At 37.8% G+C, this 16,586-nt stretch overlaps 2 protein-coding genes across 2 annotated transcripts; both read left to right on the top strand.

The window, feature by feature from the left end:
- The first annotated feature begins 7,003 nt into the window (after positions 1 to 7,003).
- On the top strand, positions 7,004 to 10,209 carry lrit1b (leucine-rich repeat, immunoglobulin-like and transmembrane domains 1b). The gene is made up of 4 exons (XM_038272611.1): positions 7,004 to 7,276; positions 7,555 to 8,015; positions 8,190 to 8,495; positions 8,615 to 10,209. The coding sequence occupies exons 1-4, from the start codon at positions 7,155 to 7,157 to the stop codon at positions 9,682 to 9,684; spliced, it is 1,959 nt and encodes a 652-aa protein (XP_038128539.1). The 5' UTR covers positions 7,004 to 7,154; the 3' UTR covers positions 9,685 to 10,209.
- A 1,741-nt stretch (positions 10,210 to 11,950) lies between these two features.
- LOC119774905 (leucine-rich repeat, immunoglobulin-like domain and transmembrane domain-containing protein 2) lies at positions 11,951 to 15,534 on the top strand. The gene is made up of 3 exons (XM_038272634.1): positions 11,951 to 12,111; positions 12,325 to 13,106; positions 14,078 to 15,534. Exons 1-3 carry the CDS (start codon positions 12,002 to 12,004, stop codon positions 14,860 to 14,862), a joined length of 1,677 nt encoding a protein of 558 aa, XP_038128562.1. The 5' UTR covers positions 11,951 to 12,001; the 3' UTR covers positions 14,863 to 15,534.
- Positions 15,535 to 16,586: the final 1,052 nt, after the last annotated feature.

The raw sequence follows: 16,586 nt of genomic DNA, 5'->3' as shown, positions 1-16,586 counted from the left end.
CACAATGTCAGACTCACCATCGGCAAGTGAAAAAGGGGAGGAGCACATAGGATGGCCTTATGTAAGCATATCACCAGAATGATTGAATATTAGGAGGACCAGTTATTTTGATGATCCATCCGGAAAAACAACATCCTCCACTATACCTTTAATGCCAAAATAGTGCAAATGAGTACCATTTAATTGTAAGATAGCCTGCTTTTATTTTGTAATTTAAAGATGAAGAAAATAAAAATAAGAAACCTTTAAAGCCTTTCATTTTTTATCGTTTACAAAAAAATATGCTGGATGGATCATATGATTCTTTATTGGATTTCATTTTATCTTCAGAAACAAAACTCCTTACTCTACCTTTTTGTAACCTGTTGGCAAGGTTACCAAAAGGCTGCAGCTGCGGGTGTTAAATAGAGCAGAAACTGCTTAGCGGATGCTACTGACACTTAATCCCATATTATGTGAAGAAAATACACAGATAAAGAAGTTGAGATTGTAAATTATCCAACAGCAACTTTGTTAGTGAATCTGCAAACGTAGAAGAAAATCTACATATTCATTAATTTTAAAAAGTAAAAAAACCTAAAACCTGTGGTGTACCCCAGAAAATCTCTGCTCCGCCTTTTCTGACCCTTCTTGTCAGACCCTTTTCCAGACGTTTGAACAAAATTGAACCCGATAACTGACCATCTGAACTAATCCTTCCCCTCTGACCCTGTACCCCCTCACTTTTTAAGGTTTTCTCAGCATGTGGAAGATGATACTAGCATGATGTGGTGCAGCCTCTACTTAAGAAACCTATCCCTGACAATACTATGATTGCATATTTTGGAAAATCTCTAAACTAGCTTCTATTTAAAAAAACAAATAAATAAATAAAAAAAAAACTTGGAGAAAGCATATTTTCTTAGATTAAACTAACAGCATAATATCTTGGATATTTTCCAATCCGTTATTAAACCTCACCAAAACACAGTATCTGCTTTGGTAAGAGTTTTTAATTACATCCTTATGGACATGTCCTAATTATACAGATGAATATGTTTTACCGCTGGATTTGATACAGTTGACCAAATGTTATGTCACTTCTTTTACTGCACCAAGTGGATATTTGTGGTACCACAGTGTTTTTGGCATTTACTTAACTATACTTAATCATATTTGTGTTACTTTAACACTTTGTTTCATTTTTAGTAGGGTAGGTCATACAACAATTGTGTTAAAGTAACTAAATATGATTAAGTAAATGCCAAAAGCGGTTGCATAATTTTTTTCACTGAGATTCATTCAGATCCTACTTGGTAGACGAACCATATCAGCTGAAATAGATTATGATTCCCTTGTTTTATCTCCCTTTATCTGCTTCTTTGAGTTCAATGTTAAAGAAGCTTTGGATCCTTTTTCATTTCTATAATGATAACAGGAAGATATATATACCACTAAAAATGTATCCCTCTGAATCAGTCTGTTTTAAATGTATCTTGGGGGACATCATATCCTGGATGGCCTTAAACTTTTTACATTTTAATTATTAAAAAAACAGCGGCGGTGGTCTGTGGTGCTGCTGATAACCTTTTCCTTCTTTAGCTCTTTGTCATCTTTATAAAGCAAACAGTTCCTACTTTGGGTCTTAAAATGGTGAAGTGTTTTTCACAATCTTGTTGAAATAGCCAAATGCTAAGCCATTTCTCTCAAAACAAAACCTTGAGATTGCTCTTTATGCTGTTGTTACAACTTGGCTTGAAGAATGCAATGCTCTTTATATTGGAACACAGCTGACAGGCTTTGAACTGGAGCTAGTAAGAGAAAACATATCATTCTTATTCTCTCCTCCCTACATTGGCCCCATGTCTTAGGATTCTTTTTGAGATGATTTTAGTTCTTTTAAATGTTTTCAGCAATCTCTTTCCTCTCTAAACTGCTTGATCTTTACTCTCCTGCTTGATGCCTGAGGTCAGCTGTCAGTGTCTCCTGAATAGGTCCCAGGTCAAATGTAAGAGCTTTTATCATTACTGTTTTCATCTTATAGAATAAAATCCAAATTCGGTTCATATTTACCCCTTCACTGTCAACTTTTAAAACTCTGTCAAAAACATAACTATAAATTGGCTTATAGTACAACCTGAAATGTTCTGTTTTAATTTTTTTTGTTTTTATTCTGCTTATTTTGCTGTACTGATTATTTTTGCTGTTCCTGTTATTTTTTTCTTATACTTTCTTTGCAAAATCCCCTTTTTTTTTTTTACATTTGCAGCAAATCATACTAGTATGTTGCTATTGTAGCTACTGTGTACTTTACATGCTTTAAGAAGTAACTAAGAAGTTCAAATGCGTATTAGTTGTCCTGTAATAACCCCTTGAAATAGGACGGCAGAAAATTGTAAAACTCACCCAAAGCAGCCTGAATCTTCTAAAATCTAACATTTGGGCTGAGTCTGATGGCTCTGCTAATCTGTGCCCAGATTACCACAACCATTAACCAGGCTGTAACAATGTGTCCCAATGGGCTTATAAAATCATGTTTTGTTTATATTCCCATATTGTGCATGCCTGATGCCTCAGACTTTCTCACAGCAGCAGGGAACTACAACATTGAAGCTTGTTTTGACATTTGCTGCTCTTAACTAATGAAAATGCTGAGATCTCATAAGGAGAATCCAATTCATAAAATGATCGCTGCTTTCTAATCCAAACAAGAGGCCCATCAGCTGTACCAAAAGATGGGGGAGCAGGGTGAGGTCATGCTGGAACATAGAGCAACTCTGTGAGAAAATTACACAACTTATAGGATTTAATGAAACAATCTGTTAGGCTAGAGCAGCTGGGGATGGTGAAAATGAGGCTGGACTGAGCCAGCCTTACAAAGATTGATTGTAGTAGGGTGCTATAAATGGGTCAATCTAGAACTTTTGATGAAAAGTTTTTTGAATTTGTTAAAAAAAAATATGATTGTCCTACTGATTCTTCACATGTTGGAAACGCAACCCTAATGAAAAGCTCTTTAAGGATAGAGACCAACAAAGAAACATTATCCAGTTAAATTTTCAAACATTTCAACAACAAAAAAATAAAACAAAATCTATTGTTCCAGCTGACCTGAATACATGCATGTGATGTATTTGCAAATTCAGAGCAGTTAAACAGTCTATTGGTAAAGAGTTAATAACTCTAAGATAATCTTCTAGTTTTGCAATGAAACAAGGGTTCCACTGTTGCAGCTATACTGAAGGCAGAGGTAAGTCACTAAATTTACAGTGTAATTTCTACTCTACCTTGCAAAGGTAATTACATCTATTAAATGTTGTTTTAGGATATTTAAAAAGAAAAAACTTGGATTCATTAGCATGTATTAGTATGAAACCAAACTGTAAGCCCAATTTTGAACATTTCTGTACCATTATATTTTAACAGCGCCCCTATGAGCATATATTAAGCAACTGGGACAATTTTCACTACAGCTAAATTCAGTTTATTTATATAGCGCCAATACACAACACATGTCCTCTCAAGACACTTTACAGAGACATTTCAACCAGATTATACATATTGGTTCAAAGTTTTCTATTTAAGAAAAACCAGTTAATAGCATCAAATCATTGACTAGAAGGCAATCCCTCACACCAAGCACGCTTGTAGTGAAGAGGAAAACTCAGTTTTAATAGGAAGAAACCTCCAGCAGAACCATGGTTAGTTTGAGCGGCCATCTGCTGAGGCCGACTGGGGTTCGAGGAGACAAAAGCAACCTGTGTGACAACCCAACCCTTTCACCCTATACCATGGTATAACAGTTCTGTTTGAAATACCAGCTGCCATGCCTGCAATCAGGCTTGAAGCCAGATCTGGCCCAGACCTGTCTGCTTTGTGGGATTCCTCTAAATAAATGCCTTCTCTCAACAAAAGGTGGTGAGGTTGCTTGATGACCCAGATGCAGAGATTAGTGAAGCAGAGATGAGTTCTGACAGATTTAATTGAATAACAAAGGTAACAGAGGCAGCAATCCAGAAATCCAACCTAAAATGTAAAAAAAAAAAAAAAACATAGATGCATCAGGGGAAAACAGGCATGAGGAGCCAGGGAGAGATGAGGTGAGAAGACAACTATAGCAATGACAAGGAACCAGCACTGAGTGACTGCAGAGGTGGAGTATTTAAGGGGAACAGAACAAAGGATGGACTAATGAGCTGAATAAGGAGCAGGTGTGGGTGGAATCCAAGAAATCCAAGGGGAAAGAAAACAAGCACAAGGGGGCAACAGAGAGTAACTAAAGAATACTTGAATATAATGGAAAATAAATCAAAGAACAAAACAGAACAACTGATAACATAAAACTGAAAACTCAGTCACAACAAATGGAAAGAACCATAACACCTTCAGAATTCACCTGTACATTTCAATATTAATGCAATTACAACTGTTCTGTAAGGGCCTCAGCAGTTTGCTTTCTAAATGAACAACATGAAAGAGACAACAACAAAGAAACAACTAGGGCTGAATGTAAATGCATACCATACCTTTCAGATATATGTTTTTTTTTTTTTTAAGTCAGGGTTTAACGTTTGTGGATGTAAGACGATAGAATAGTACAAATCTAAGTATCCTTTAATAATTTTGTAAATCAGTGTTTCCTTGAATGGGTTCTGTCTACAATGATGGAGAGGAAGTGTTGGAAGATGAGAAAGAAATGATTTAAGGAAACTAACGGAAGGATAAGGTTGGGAGAATATTCAGGAAATATTTTTTTTTTCTGAAGGTAGAGGTTAAACTGATACTGTATTTCTAACTTTTGGGCACTTAATCTAGATTAGATAAGCATGAGAGCTCAGCAAAATGGAGAGGGTTAAGGTTTTTTTGCTGTCCGCCTTGGTGCATTGTTTGTGCTTCCTTCCTCTTTACATGTAACTAGTATGTATGTCTACGGTTTAATATGTTTTTTTGTTTTGTTATGTCATGTCTTTCTCTCTGACCTATCAAGTCCTAGAGAACATCTCTTCACCTCACCAAACCAACACCTTATAACTCCAAATCAAATAAAATTGGTTTTACAGAGAGTATTGTGGTGTGATGACAGATGCAGACATGGAGGTTTTCCTTTTCCAGATAACCTCGTGTTTAAAGAAACTGAACAAAGACGTAATAATAAGAGACAGAGAGATGACTGGATTAAATGATTGCAAATCCCATCAGGGCCTCTCTGTCATTAAACCTCTGGACCTGCAGAAAACCCCCAGGAACTGTGACAAAACATGTTGCATCCAGAAAGTGTGTCATAAGCAAACACCCTTTTACAGATTTGAAAAGAAAATACATATATTTGATTAGCTGTGAGAATACACACTCATCATGCATAACATACTATTAATCACTGTTAATGATTTATCCAAACTGATCCAATGTTTAGAGAAAACAAACACACTCAAAAACATAGGTCAGGTGAAAAATTTTGACATTTTAATTTTTAAATAGCTAAAATTACGATCATATACATTAATACGCTTACCAGCTCCTTTTGTAAAATGGAGCTCTACAGCAGGTCATTTATCCCTGCTGCCACCAGACTCAACAATGCGACACTACAACGGCAATAACTTGTGCAATGTATAATGTGCAATTTACCATTTGATATTCTGTGCAATAACTGTTTCTCTATTTTTGACACCCAGTGCTATAACTATTTAAATAAATACCATCTATATAAATACCCATGTAAACACCCCGTGCAATAACCCTGTATTATAACCCTCCTATAAAAGAAAATACTGTATATATCCCATGCACCTTTTTTCTTCCTTTGGCATATTTTTCTTCTTTGACTATTTGAGCTGATGTACAGTAACATGTAAATTTCTCCACTGTGAGATCAATAAAGTCTATCAATCAATCAATCAAAACCAGTTAAAGGTTAAATGCCAGTTTGCAAGCTGCAAGTTGTCCATGCACTCTTTAAAGTCCTAGATAGATTCCAGCTGTCAATCATAGATGTTGGACATTTTACAGTCATTTTTACTGAAAACATAAGCATAATTGTGTATGAGGGCTATGCCTAAATACTTCAGTGTCCTGATGATATCAAGAGTTGGATGATTAAAACCTAGAAAATTGTGCCTTGCAAAAGGCCAATAATATCAAACCTGGTTTTAAAATAGATAACATTAAATACCTTTAGAACTGCTTACTTAAAGCATGGACATCCACCCCAGTGAAGAGTTGAAAGCCAAGGATAAAAAGTCAGGTCTGTGCTTTAAAGCTCAGAAGTTTTTTTTTATGCCTATAGGAAAAAACATATTGTCTGGCTTTGAATTACTTAGAGAGATTTACCAAAATACCAATTGGGTTTTTTAGCATATATTAAGGGTTTATAAATAAGTTGGACTTTACATGGATTAGATCTGGCCTCTTCTTATTAGTTGACAGAGGAAATAAATAATCATTTACAAAATGTGTTTTTAGTCATGTTTTATAGTTGTAGAAGATCTAAAAACTGTTTATTTATTTTTACATTTACAAGTGTGTGCATATGAAAATATGATAAATATGAACAATTCAAATGTCAATACAAAACAAAAAACTTCACACCTCTCTTTACTCTCAACTGCCATCTACTGGTCATTTATCTTTCTGATAAATACTGAAATTAAAGATAGAGAAATGCTTGCAGTTTAAATTTCCAAATGATTTTCAAATTTCATTTTCTCATATAGTATGTATCTATTAAATTTATGGGAAGGAAGTCAAAAGCATTTCTACCATCTTCACTGTTTATTTTTAACAATCCCACATAAAAATTCTACATTTCTTAAAACTGCTTAATCGTTTTGTTTTATTTATGTCCCCATCCACTTGCAGCCCATGCTGCTATGTTCAGGATCCCTTCATATTTAGGCAGTAAATACACAGTTTCAAATGAGTCCTGAAAGTGAAAAGCATGCAGCCTATCAGCTTTGAGGAAAGAATAGCCTAATCGTCTGAATGAAAATAACCCAAGTCCTCTTCTAATCCCTGCCTATCCCTTTTTTATCTGTGGATTCAGAGCAGGCAGAGCAGTTGGAGCTGTGAGCCTGAGAACTACCGCGATGCATCTGACGTTCCCTTAGGTCTTATTTCCTTTGATTAACTGTAGTTTAGTCTTGTAGAGTTTTAGTTGCTTGCAGATAGGAGAAAACATGAGCCGTCATTTTCTTCCTGCTTTTTGCCTCGCTTTAGTTTTTCTTCCCCTTTTAAGCACTTCGTGTCCTTCACAATGCAGCTGCTTCTTTCACAAGTTAAGTGATGGATCAAAAGCAAGGTAAGTTATTTTAATTAAATTATTCTACTGCTGCTTTCCACTATTTGATCACTCTATGTAATAAGCAGTTTTCCTGGGCTTTTATTTAATCTGTTTAGCTTGTTACAGAGCAATAGGTTACCACCTTTTTTCCTAAGAATGTTTATTAAATCAAAATAAAAGCTTAAAAGATGTTTGGTTACTCAGGAAACCTCCATTTCTACACTCCCATTTGTACAAAATTATTGTCACATTTATTCTCAGTTGGAAGATAATATCTCTTTAACTTATTTCTTTAGGAGTGTGCTATGTAACGACCCAGAGATCACTGTGATTCCTCCAAATTTCCCTTCTGACACATCAAAGCTACGTATAGAGAAGACTGCAATTACGCGCATCGCAAGCAACAACTTTCACTACCTCAACAGTCTGGAGTTTCTCTGGATGTCATTCAATTCCCTGAACTCACTTAATGCAGACAGTTTTCGGGGTCTCTACAACCTGGATGAGCTCCGGCTGGATGGAAACTCCCTCACTTCCTTCCCCTGGGAAGCTCTGATCGACATGCCGATCCTGAGACTTCTAGACTTACATAACAACAAGATATCCTCCATCCCGGCCTCGGCCATCATGTACATTAAAAACATCACCTATCTGGATTTATCCAGCAACAGCCTCACCACACTTCCTGCTGAAGCACTGACAATGTGGCTGAGCGTGAAGCCTTCCCAAGACTCAGAGTCTTCCAAACTTATTCTGGGTAAGGATCAAGCTTTGGCACTTAGTATACTGGAAAGTTTTTTTAAGAACTGCCTTTGAGTTAGGGATTAGTCTAACAATAGTTATTACGTATCTACAGTCTTTCAAGGGGCTTGACTAATTTAAATGTAAATATTGTCTAAGCATACAACCTTTGTTTCTTTTGGTTCTGCAGGCCTTCATGATAACCCATGGCTGTGTGACTGCAGACTCTATGACCTCGTCCAGTTTCAGAAGTCCCCATCATCATCCGTGGCACTAATTGACACCAGGCTGAGGTGCGCTGATCCTGAAAGCCTGTCTGGAGTTTTCTTTACTGAAGCGGAACTGCAGAGGTGCCAGGCCCCCAGGGTTCACACGGCTGTCGCTCGCGTTCGGAGCTCTCTAGGCAACAATGTCCTGCTGCGCTGCGGAACTGTTGGTGTCCCTATTCCGGACCTGTCCTGGAGTCGTGCTGATGGCAAGAAAATGAATGGCACAGGTTAGTTCAGTCCTTTTACTTTTGTCCAAGCCTGAATAACAGAAAAATCCATTATTATCTTATTTGTCCATTTCTTCAACTCCATGGGTGTAATTGTTGGATTTATTTTTTTCTTTCAGTTCAGCAAGAGCTTTCAAAGGAAGGCATCATTTGGTCAATCCTGAGTGTCCCTGCAGTCTCCTACAGAGATTCTGGGAAGTATGTGTGCAAAGCCACCAACTTTGTGGGTACTGCAGACGCCATCATCTCCTTGGTAATCACCGACTCCATTCGCTCGGAGGAAGCAGTCAGTGGCGTTTCTAAGAAAGGCAGCAGAAAGAAACCTGGCAGCATGGGAAGAGCAGCATACCAGGAAAAACTCATTGCAAGATATGTTCCGCCACCAACAAGTACTGCTGCCCAGCCTATTATTGAACCTCTTAATGGTAAAGGAGTGACTGGGAGGTATGAAATTGAGAGCTACAGTGTTTCTGATGGGATTTCTCAAGGAACGGCGAAGGGATCTTTCCCTAAGAAGTCAGGGGAGGTGGGTCAAGAAGGCTTGAGTAACTTGGTGGCTAATGCATCGTCCCTGCAGCAACTTCCTGAAAAGAGGGTGGTACGTTCAGTGAAGGTAATCGGGGACACAGATCACACTGTCTCTTTAAACTGGCGTGCCCCAACAGCGACCAACACCACTGAATTCAGTGTACTATATGCTGTTTTTGGTGAGAGAGACATGCGTCGCATTAATGTGGGTGCTGGGAAGAACCGTATCACCATTGAAGGCCTTGTTCCAAAGACAAAGTACATTGCATGCATTTGCGTCAAAGGCTTGATTCCGAAAAAGGAGCAGTGTGTAATCTTCTCAACGGACGAAGCTGCCAGTGCCAGCGGGACTCAGAAGCTCATTAATGTGGTGGTGATAACCGTGGCATGTGTGATCGCCGTGCCCCTAACTCTGATTGTGTGCTGCGGTGCGATAAAGAAACGCTTACAAAAGATGCTGGGCAGGCAGACAAAAGACATGCAGGACTCCTATGTAACGTTTGAGACTCTTGGTCCTGGAGGCAAAGCTAAAGGGATGGAAGGTGAATATCTGACCAGATTAAACCCAGATGAATCCAACAGGCTCCTCTCGGCGAGGTCTAGTGTTGACTCGGAGGCTATAGCGAGGACTGAAGGGCCACCTAATGAGTACTTCTGTTAAAACAGAGAACACACTCGGTCTCAAGAAGACGCACTTTGTTTTAAGGATGATGTTTATTGAAAAGGGGACAGGACTGATCAGAGACTCAAGTGGACGTTTTGTTTTGAGAATTGCCTTTACAGGAAGAGACTCAACAATAAACTTTGACTGGAAGCAGAAATGGAAAACAAGGTCAAATAAGTGATTTTTAACATAATATATTTATTTAAAAATATCTTTTTTTTAATTCTGTTATGCACCAATGGAAGTGATGTTTTTTTCTCCTGATGCCCTCAACTTTCAAAAACCCAGTTATCTGTTTTCTTCCTTAATGTAACTTCTGCTTTGTGTTCAAATCTAATATTATAAATCGAAAAGTTTAGAGAACCAACAGTCTCTTTAGTCTGTTTTTTATGTCAGTAAGATAATGTGCCAGATTGGCTGTTGGCTCAGTTTCCTAAACTACAATGCATTTTGTAATATGTAAACATTTGCAATATTAACTTCATGCATCTTACTGAAAATAAACATTTTTTTATATTGAAATATGTTCATAAGTTATTTCCCTGAAATCAATGAATGAATAAAAGCAATGGAATGAGGTGAAAATGAAAAGGCCAATTTGAAATGCTTCTGTTAGACTGATCACATAACAAGAGGATGAGGAGAAACAAATAAATAGTTTAGAGCTGGGAATCCAAATCCAAATAAAGGTTGTGGGTGAAGACTGTGAAAAACAAAGGATTGGTGTATAAATCACTCGGAAAAACAATGTTGTTTCTTTCATTCAATTATAAAATTAAGGGTCACTGAGAATCATACAGACTAAAATATTCATCTCTTTGGTTTGTCACTCAGGTTCCTCAGCCGGCTGTGTAAGTCGAGACTAAAAAATATCTCAAAACAAAATTCTTCTCTCTGAGTAATGTATCTGTGGTCCAGAAGATAAATGTTTCTGGTTATGAAATTTTGTCCTCAAGGCATTTTCTCATAGAGGGTTTTAAAAGAACATTATTTTAAAAACATTGCATGCTTTGCTTTGCAATTGACTTACATGTGGTTAATACCAACTCAAAACCATTAACCTAATCTTGCTAATTGGTTAAGCTACAGTATACATGTCAACATATAAATTGGTGTTAAGTTTTTGTTGTTCTTTGCCCACAAAAGTATAGCTTAACAAAACAAAAAGCATAACAGCATCAAAAAAAGTTAAAGAATAACAATATGGCATTACAGTCTAACTCAAGAATACAAAATGTTATGGCTAATTATAAGTAAAACAATCTAAGTTAAATCAAAATGTTGAATCCGTTATTGTCAAGATATTTGGAAACTAAAAGATGACCCTAATTACTTATTAGATTAATCAAGCTGATTGAAATCTCTGCAAAATACCCTGTTTGTAAAAAGGTTCGCTGCCGCAGTTAATTTATCCCTACTGCCACAAGACTCTACAATGCGGCACTGCAACGGCAATAACTTGTATAATGTATAATGTGAAATTTACTATTTGATACCCTGTGCAATAACCTGTTTTTCAATATTTGACACCCAGTAAAATAACTATATATATAAATATCCATCTATATAAATACCTATGTAAACACCCTGTGCAATAACTCTGTATAGTAACCCTCATGTATATATATAAAGAAGGAAGCTGTATATACTATATATATCCAATGCACCCTTTTTATTCCTTTGGCACCTTCTTCTTCTCTTTTTTACTATTTGAGCTGATGTAATGGGTACATTTCTCCACTGTGAGATCAATAAAGTCAATCAATCAATCAAAACACAGTAAGGTAATGTTAAACAGGTTATCCATAGTGTATTTTTTTGTCTACCTTTCTGATTTTAAAATACTGACTCGAGTAACCTGAAAGACAGCCAGGGTTCCGATTATTGAGGTCAGATTACAGTCCTTTCCAGACATCTGTCTCTATCTCACCATAGCCCTCCCTCTCAGCACCGTTAAGCCTGACAGGCTCTGGCCCACTTAGTACAGATGGACCTCCTATTTATCATGTAAGAGCTGCTGCAATGATTGGGAACAAATAAATTGAATTAGGATGATTTTGAGGCCACAATTAAAAGAAAGATCCTTATTTGATCAACTAAGTGGTCGAGATGTTTGGAACTTGTTTATATCAGATCAGGCAATGTTTTTTTAGGCAAGTAGACCACTGCTATTAATACACCTTTCACTTGACTCACATGTCATTTGGTGTCTTAAACATTGCGTCAAACCAGATTAAGGTAATAGGCTTTTCTCCACGCAGCCGATAGGCATGTCCTGCTCTCACCGGCCTTCTTCACATACTCATCCAGGAACATGGACGCGTTTTGCACTTGGTTAGGTATCTTCTTTGTGTTAAACATTATCAGTCCTGGATTTTCTACTTGTCTGCTGGGCTGCTCCTGCACTAATGATTATTTGGGAAGGTAGGCAATGCTTTATACTTTAAAAACATTAAACAGTTACTTATATCTAAGTTATGGCCTAATTTTGAAAGTGTAACATTTTCCTTAGCATTTTTAATCAAAGGGGAATATCTCATATAATGAAAATATTGGCTAATTCTAGAGGATGCTGCACCTGCTTCATGACTAGGAACAACTTCTCTTGTAAAACCTTTGCTATGTATATCGTTCTAGGTCCCTACTGTGTATGGAAACCTCCATGGGACAGATCCCAGAGAATATCCCTAATGATTTTACTAAAATCCGAATCGAAAACTGCCACCTGACTGAAATACCCAGAGGTTCCTTCTCTGAAGTTCATGCCTTAGAGTTTCTCTGGCTAAATTTCAACGAGATCACCTTGATGCACATCAAAAGCCTGGAGGGACTTGCCAACCTGACTGAGCTAAGGCTACAAGGCAACAAGCTGACTTCGCTACCATGGACAGCATTTCAGAGCACGCCCAGACTTAAAATCTTGGACCTCAAGCACAATCGTCTAGATGTCTTGCCAGAGCATGCTCTAAGACACTTGCCAGCACTGACCTATTTAGATTTATCCTTCAATCAGCTTAGAATCGTATCAAAAGAAGTGTTCACAAATTGGCCTCTTTACCAAACCGCAGAGAAAGCGTGGGGGAAAGAAGGAATGGTTTCTAACGTGGTTTTGGCACTACATGACAATCCCTGGTCATGTGACTGCCGACTTAAAGGTTTTGTTGAATTCATCCGCGAGGTCAGCCCACCTATCATCCTCATGAACTCATACTTGAAGTGCTTAGGCCCAGCCTCCAAAGCAGAAAAGTATTTCCATGAGATCCAGCTAAAAACCTGCATGGAGCCGGTGGCTTCTGTCACAGAGTATAACATTTCTTTATCTCTGGGAGCAAATGCAACTCTGACGTGCCTTGTCCAAGCCAGACCTCTACCAAGCATTCAGTGGATGTACCCTCTGAAGATTATCAGAGGATTTTCTTGTAAGTTTTGAATGTCATTTACTGCAAAACTGAAGATCTTTTCTATATATGTCATGATATATATGCTGGTCTTTTAAAAAATAGGACGTTTTTACTGTCCACTTTCATATTGCTCACTGGAGGTAGATCAAACCACCGGGGCATGTCATTTGCAAAAAACCCATTGGGATGAAGAAATCTACTGTTAAATTAAACCACGAGAAAATCTGAATTCATATAAGTTTTAGGTTCTTGTTTTCACTATGTTGTTCTATCTTAGAGAAAACGGAATATAGTCAAGAGCAAAGTAAAGAGCATTGGCGTACAGTAAAGTTGCTCTAAATTAGGAACAGAGGTGTCAAAAGTATTCATGTTTATTACTCATGTAGAGTCAACTTTCTCCATTAAAAGTGTAAAAGTAAAATTTTTAAAACTACTCAAAGTAAAAAAGTAATGCAGGAAAAGGTGCCATGGACAGATGCTTTACTGCACTGCCTATTAATGGAACATCTTTCTACAATCGTGAATGATAATTTCCATATACTTCATTGCCTTAATTTTATAACTAATGGCAACAATGTCAAATTTAACTACTTATTTTGGTATGTGGCGAACCAGATGTTGGTGCAGTACCAATTCCCAGCACAAATAAATTCACTGTGTGGATGAAACAAATGATTTTGTTGGTTTTAATTTTTTTGAACTACCAACAGACCATATTGAAAATGAGGTTAAATGAAATAAAACTGTTTTTGAAAATGTAAGAAGTAGAATGTAGAGATAATTGAAAAAAAAAATGTTAGTAGAATTAAAAAGTAATTTTTTAAAATAGTACTCCAGTAAAGTATAGATAACCAAAATTTCTACTTAAGTAAAGTTTAAAGTATTTGTACTTTGTTACTTGACACCTGTGATTATGAGATACGTACATGCTACAATAGATTTTATGAAAATATTGTGTTTTATGTTTTCTTTTTCTTGTATCCTTGAAGCTACCCAGACTCAGATAGACGAGGAGACCATCACATCCCAGCTGGTGATCCCATCTGTACACCTAGCAGATCGTGGAATCTACACTTGCATGGCCAACAATTTTATTGGGAACTCCTCTGTCAGTATCTCACTCAACATTGATTCCTCCAACTCTGCTGCCCCTCTTCCACCCCCTGTACCCATACTGTCATCTGATGATAGTCCCCACATTGACATCCGGATTGCCAAGCAAACCATTTATGGCATTACCCTGGAGTGGTATGCTGTGACGGACAATTCTGCAGACATGTGGTTCACCATCTACTTTGGTAAGTATTCTTCCCCCAAGAAAGAAATGATCTTTATTGGCCCTGGCATAAACACCTACTCATTCAGCGACCTGCTCCCTGCCACCAAATATGAGGTGTGCGTCACCCTGAAGAACCACCCACCCAAAGAGGGTCAGTGCATAATTTTTGTAACAGGAAGTGACATTAGTGAGATGGAGCAGAGGGAAAGACTTATCCACATTATTGTCATTGTCTGTGCCATGGTTTTGGCAGTGCCTGCAGGCATTTATGTATGCACTACAGAGACAAGGTTCGGCTGTATGGACCACTGTATGGATTTCTGGAAGAAGCGCAGTAGACGTGGTGAGAACGCAGAGGGACTGGAAAGGCAGAACACCTTCGACAGCATGCAGGCAGCCAGTGATGAAGCGCTATGTAGGGATTCAGAAAAACCAACAAAAAGGAGAAAATCTGAAGACAAGAGCAAAGGTGGAAGTGCTGCTCACTTATACTAACATCAATTTTGGAAATTCCGTCTAAAATAAAAATGCACATCTTTATTTCTAGTCTGTGCCATCTTGCAGCTTTTTGTTTATATTTATTGGGATCAAATGACTTTGTTCAATGATTGGACACAAGTTTAAAGCTTTAAATTTTTTAAGTTTATATTTTTGAAGTTCCCATTGGAAACGTAAGCTGTCACCTGAAAATGCCTTTCTTCCTTGCTGCAGGCAAACATTGTTGATAACTATAATTACATACAAATATGCTCAAAAAGAAGTATTTATAAGCCAGTTCATTTGTAATATACATGCTTAATGCATTTATTTATCACAGGTATGTGAATAGATATCATGATATTGACTGTGTCTTACATTATGGGTACTGTTTTATGTTTTACTACAAATAAAACTTGTTCAACAAGTCTTCCTTTTTCCAGACCTCTAGATGTAATGTTTTGTAAAAGATATGCAGCACATTTAAGCTGGATTAAAGAAAAGACAAATGTTAAGACATACTTTGATTTTTCAGCACAGTCACTCAGAGGATTTGTTACATAAGCTGTGTTGTCATGAATTTCTACATACAGCTGGAAGATTATAATGATTTTTCATCTGAATCTTTATCAGCAGGACATTACCGGTATATCTCTGTTTTAATGAAAATTAAGAGTGTACCATAGAGTCCTTATACAAATGCATTTTAACTCAGTTAAAAATAAGAAAATTCAGTGCATACAGTTCGCTCTTTACTAAGCGTAAATGGCCTGTAAATGGCTCTAAAAGAGGCCATTTACAGGTCTGTTGTTTCCACTCAATGTGTACTTCTACACTTTCATGATGATTCCTGACTAAATTCTCTATTAATCCTCTGATTAAAGTGTGATCTGTCTGATTCCATAATTTTATTTTTATTTTTTTACATATTGTTGTTCACAAAATCTCTGTAATGACAAAGAGCTTAAAGGCACTTCTGGCCACTAGGGGTGCTAGACCTGTAACTTTCACATCTAGCGCCCTTAGTGCAACCTGACAACAGCCAGATGCATGTCTCGCTCCGCCCAGCTCCACTCACATACATCTGGGAACCCGTTCATTGAAAGTGATTTCCCAAACCGAATTTATGGTCTGTCCAATCAGGACGCAGGGCGGGTGTGTCCTGGAGTGGAGAAGCGACAGTGAGATTCCAACAACAATGGCGGCTCGCATTGAGGAAGCAAGCGTTAGCATTGAAGCTGCTATTTCTTCTGTGTTGTCCAATCTATCTGATATTGTTTCATCAAAAGAACATCAGAGAACGGCTTTGAAGGCTTTTGTTGGTGGAAACGATGTTTTCGCCCTTCTCCTGACCGGATTTGGCAAGAGCTTGATCTACCAAATGGCTCCTCCTCTCACAGCGTCACGGGTTAGCTTCGGTGTGAGTGGTTGAAATAGCACGTCAATAAAGATGACAGACAAGTGGCTTATCCAATCATATGCAAGGAGTTTTGATAAGGCCCAGCCTTCAGTAAAGGCAATTCCTATGGCGGGTTCCCAGATGTATGTGAGTGGAGCTAGGCGGAGCGAGACATGCATCTGGCTGTTGTGAGGTTACCCTTAGTGGCCACAAGCGCCGCAAAACTGTTGCAAGAGTCAACAGTCAGCCGGCAACCTCCCACGTCTTTTGATTTGGGACTGCACTAGCTGTCTAGGTTCACCTCAGAGGGCATGAGAAAGGCTGCTGCTCTCGGGAGAGCATT

This window comes from Cyprinodon tularosa, unplaced genomic scaffold (genome assembly GCF_016077235.1).
Source record: "Cyprinodon tularosa strain WSP-4 unplaced genomic scaffold, ASM1607723v1 ctg84, whole genome shotgun sequence".
NCBI classification, from domain to species: domain Eukaryota; kingdom Metazoa; phylum Chordata; class Actinopteri; order Cyprinodontiformes; family Cyprinodontidae; genus Cyprinodon; species Cyprinodon tularosa.
This window is presented reverse-complemented; position numbering and strand designations above follow the sequence as displayed.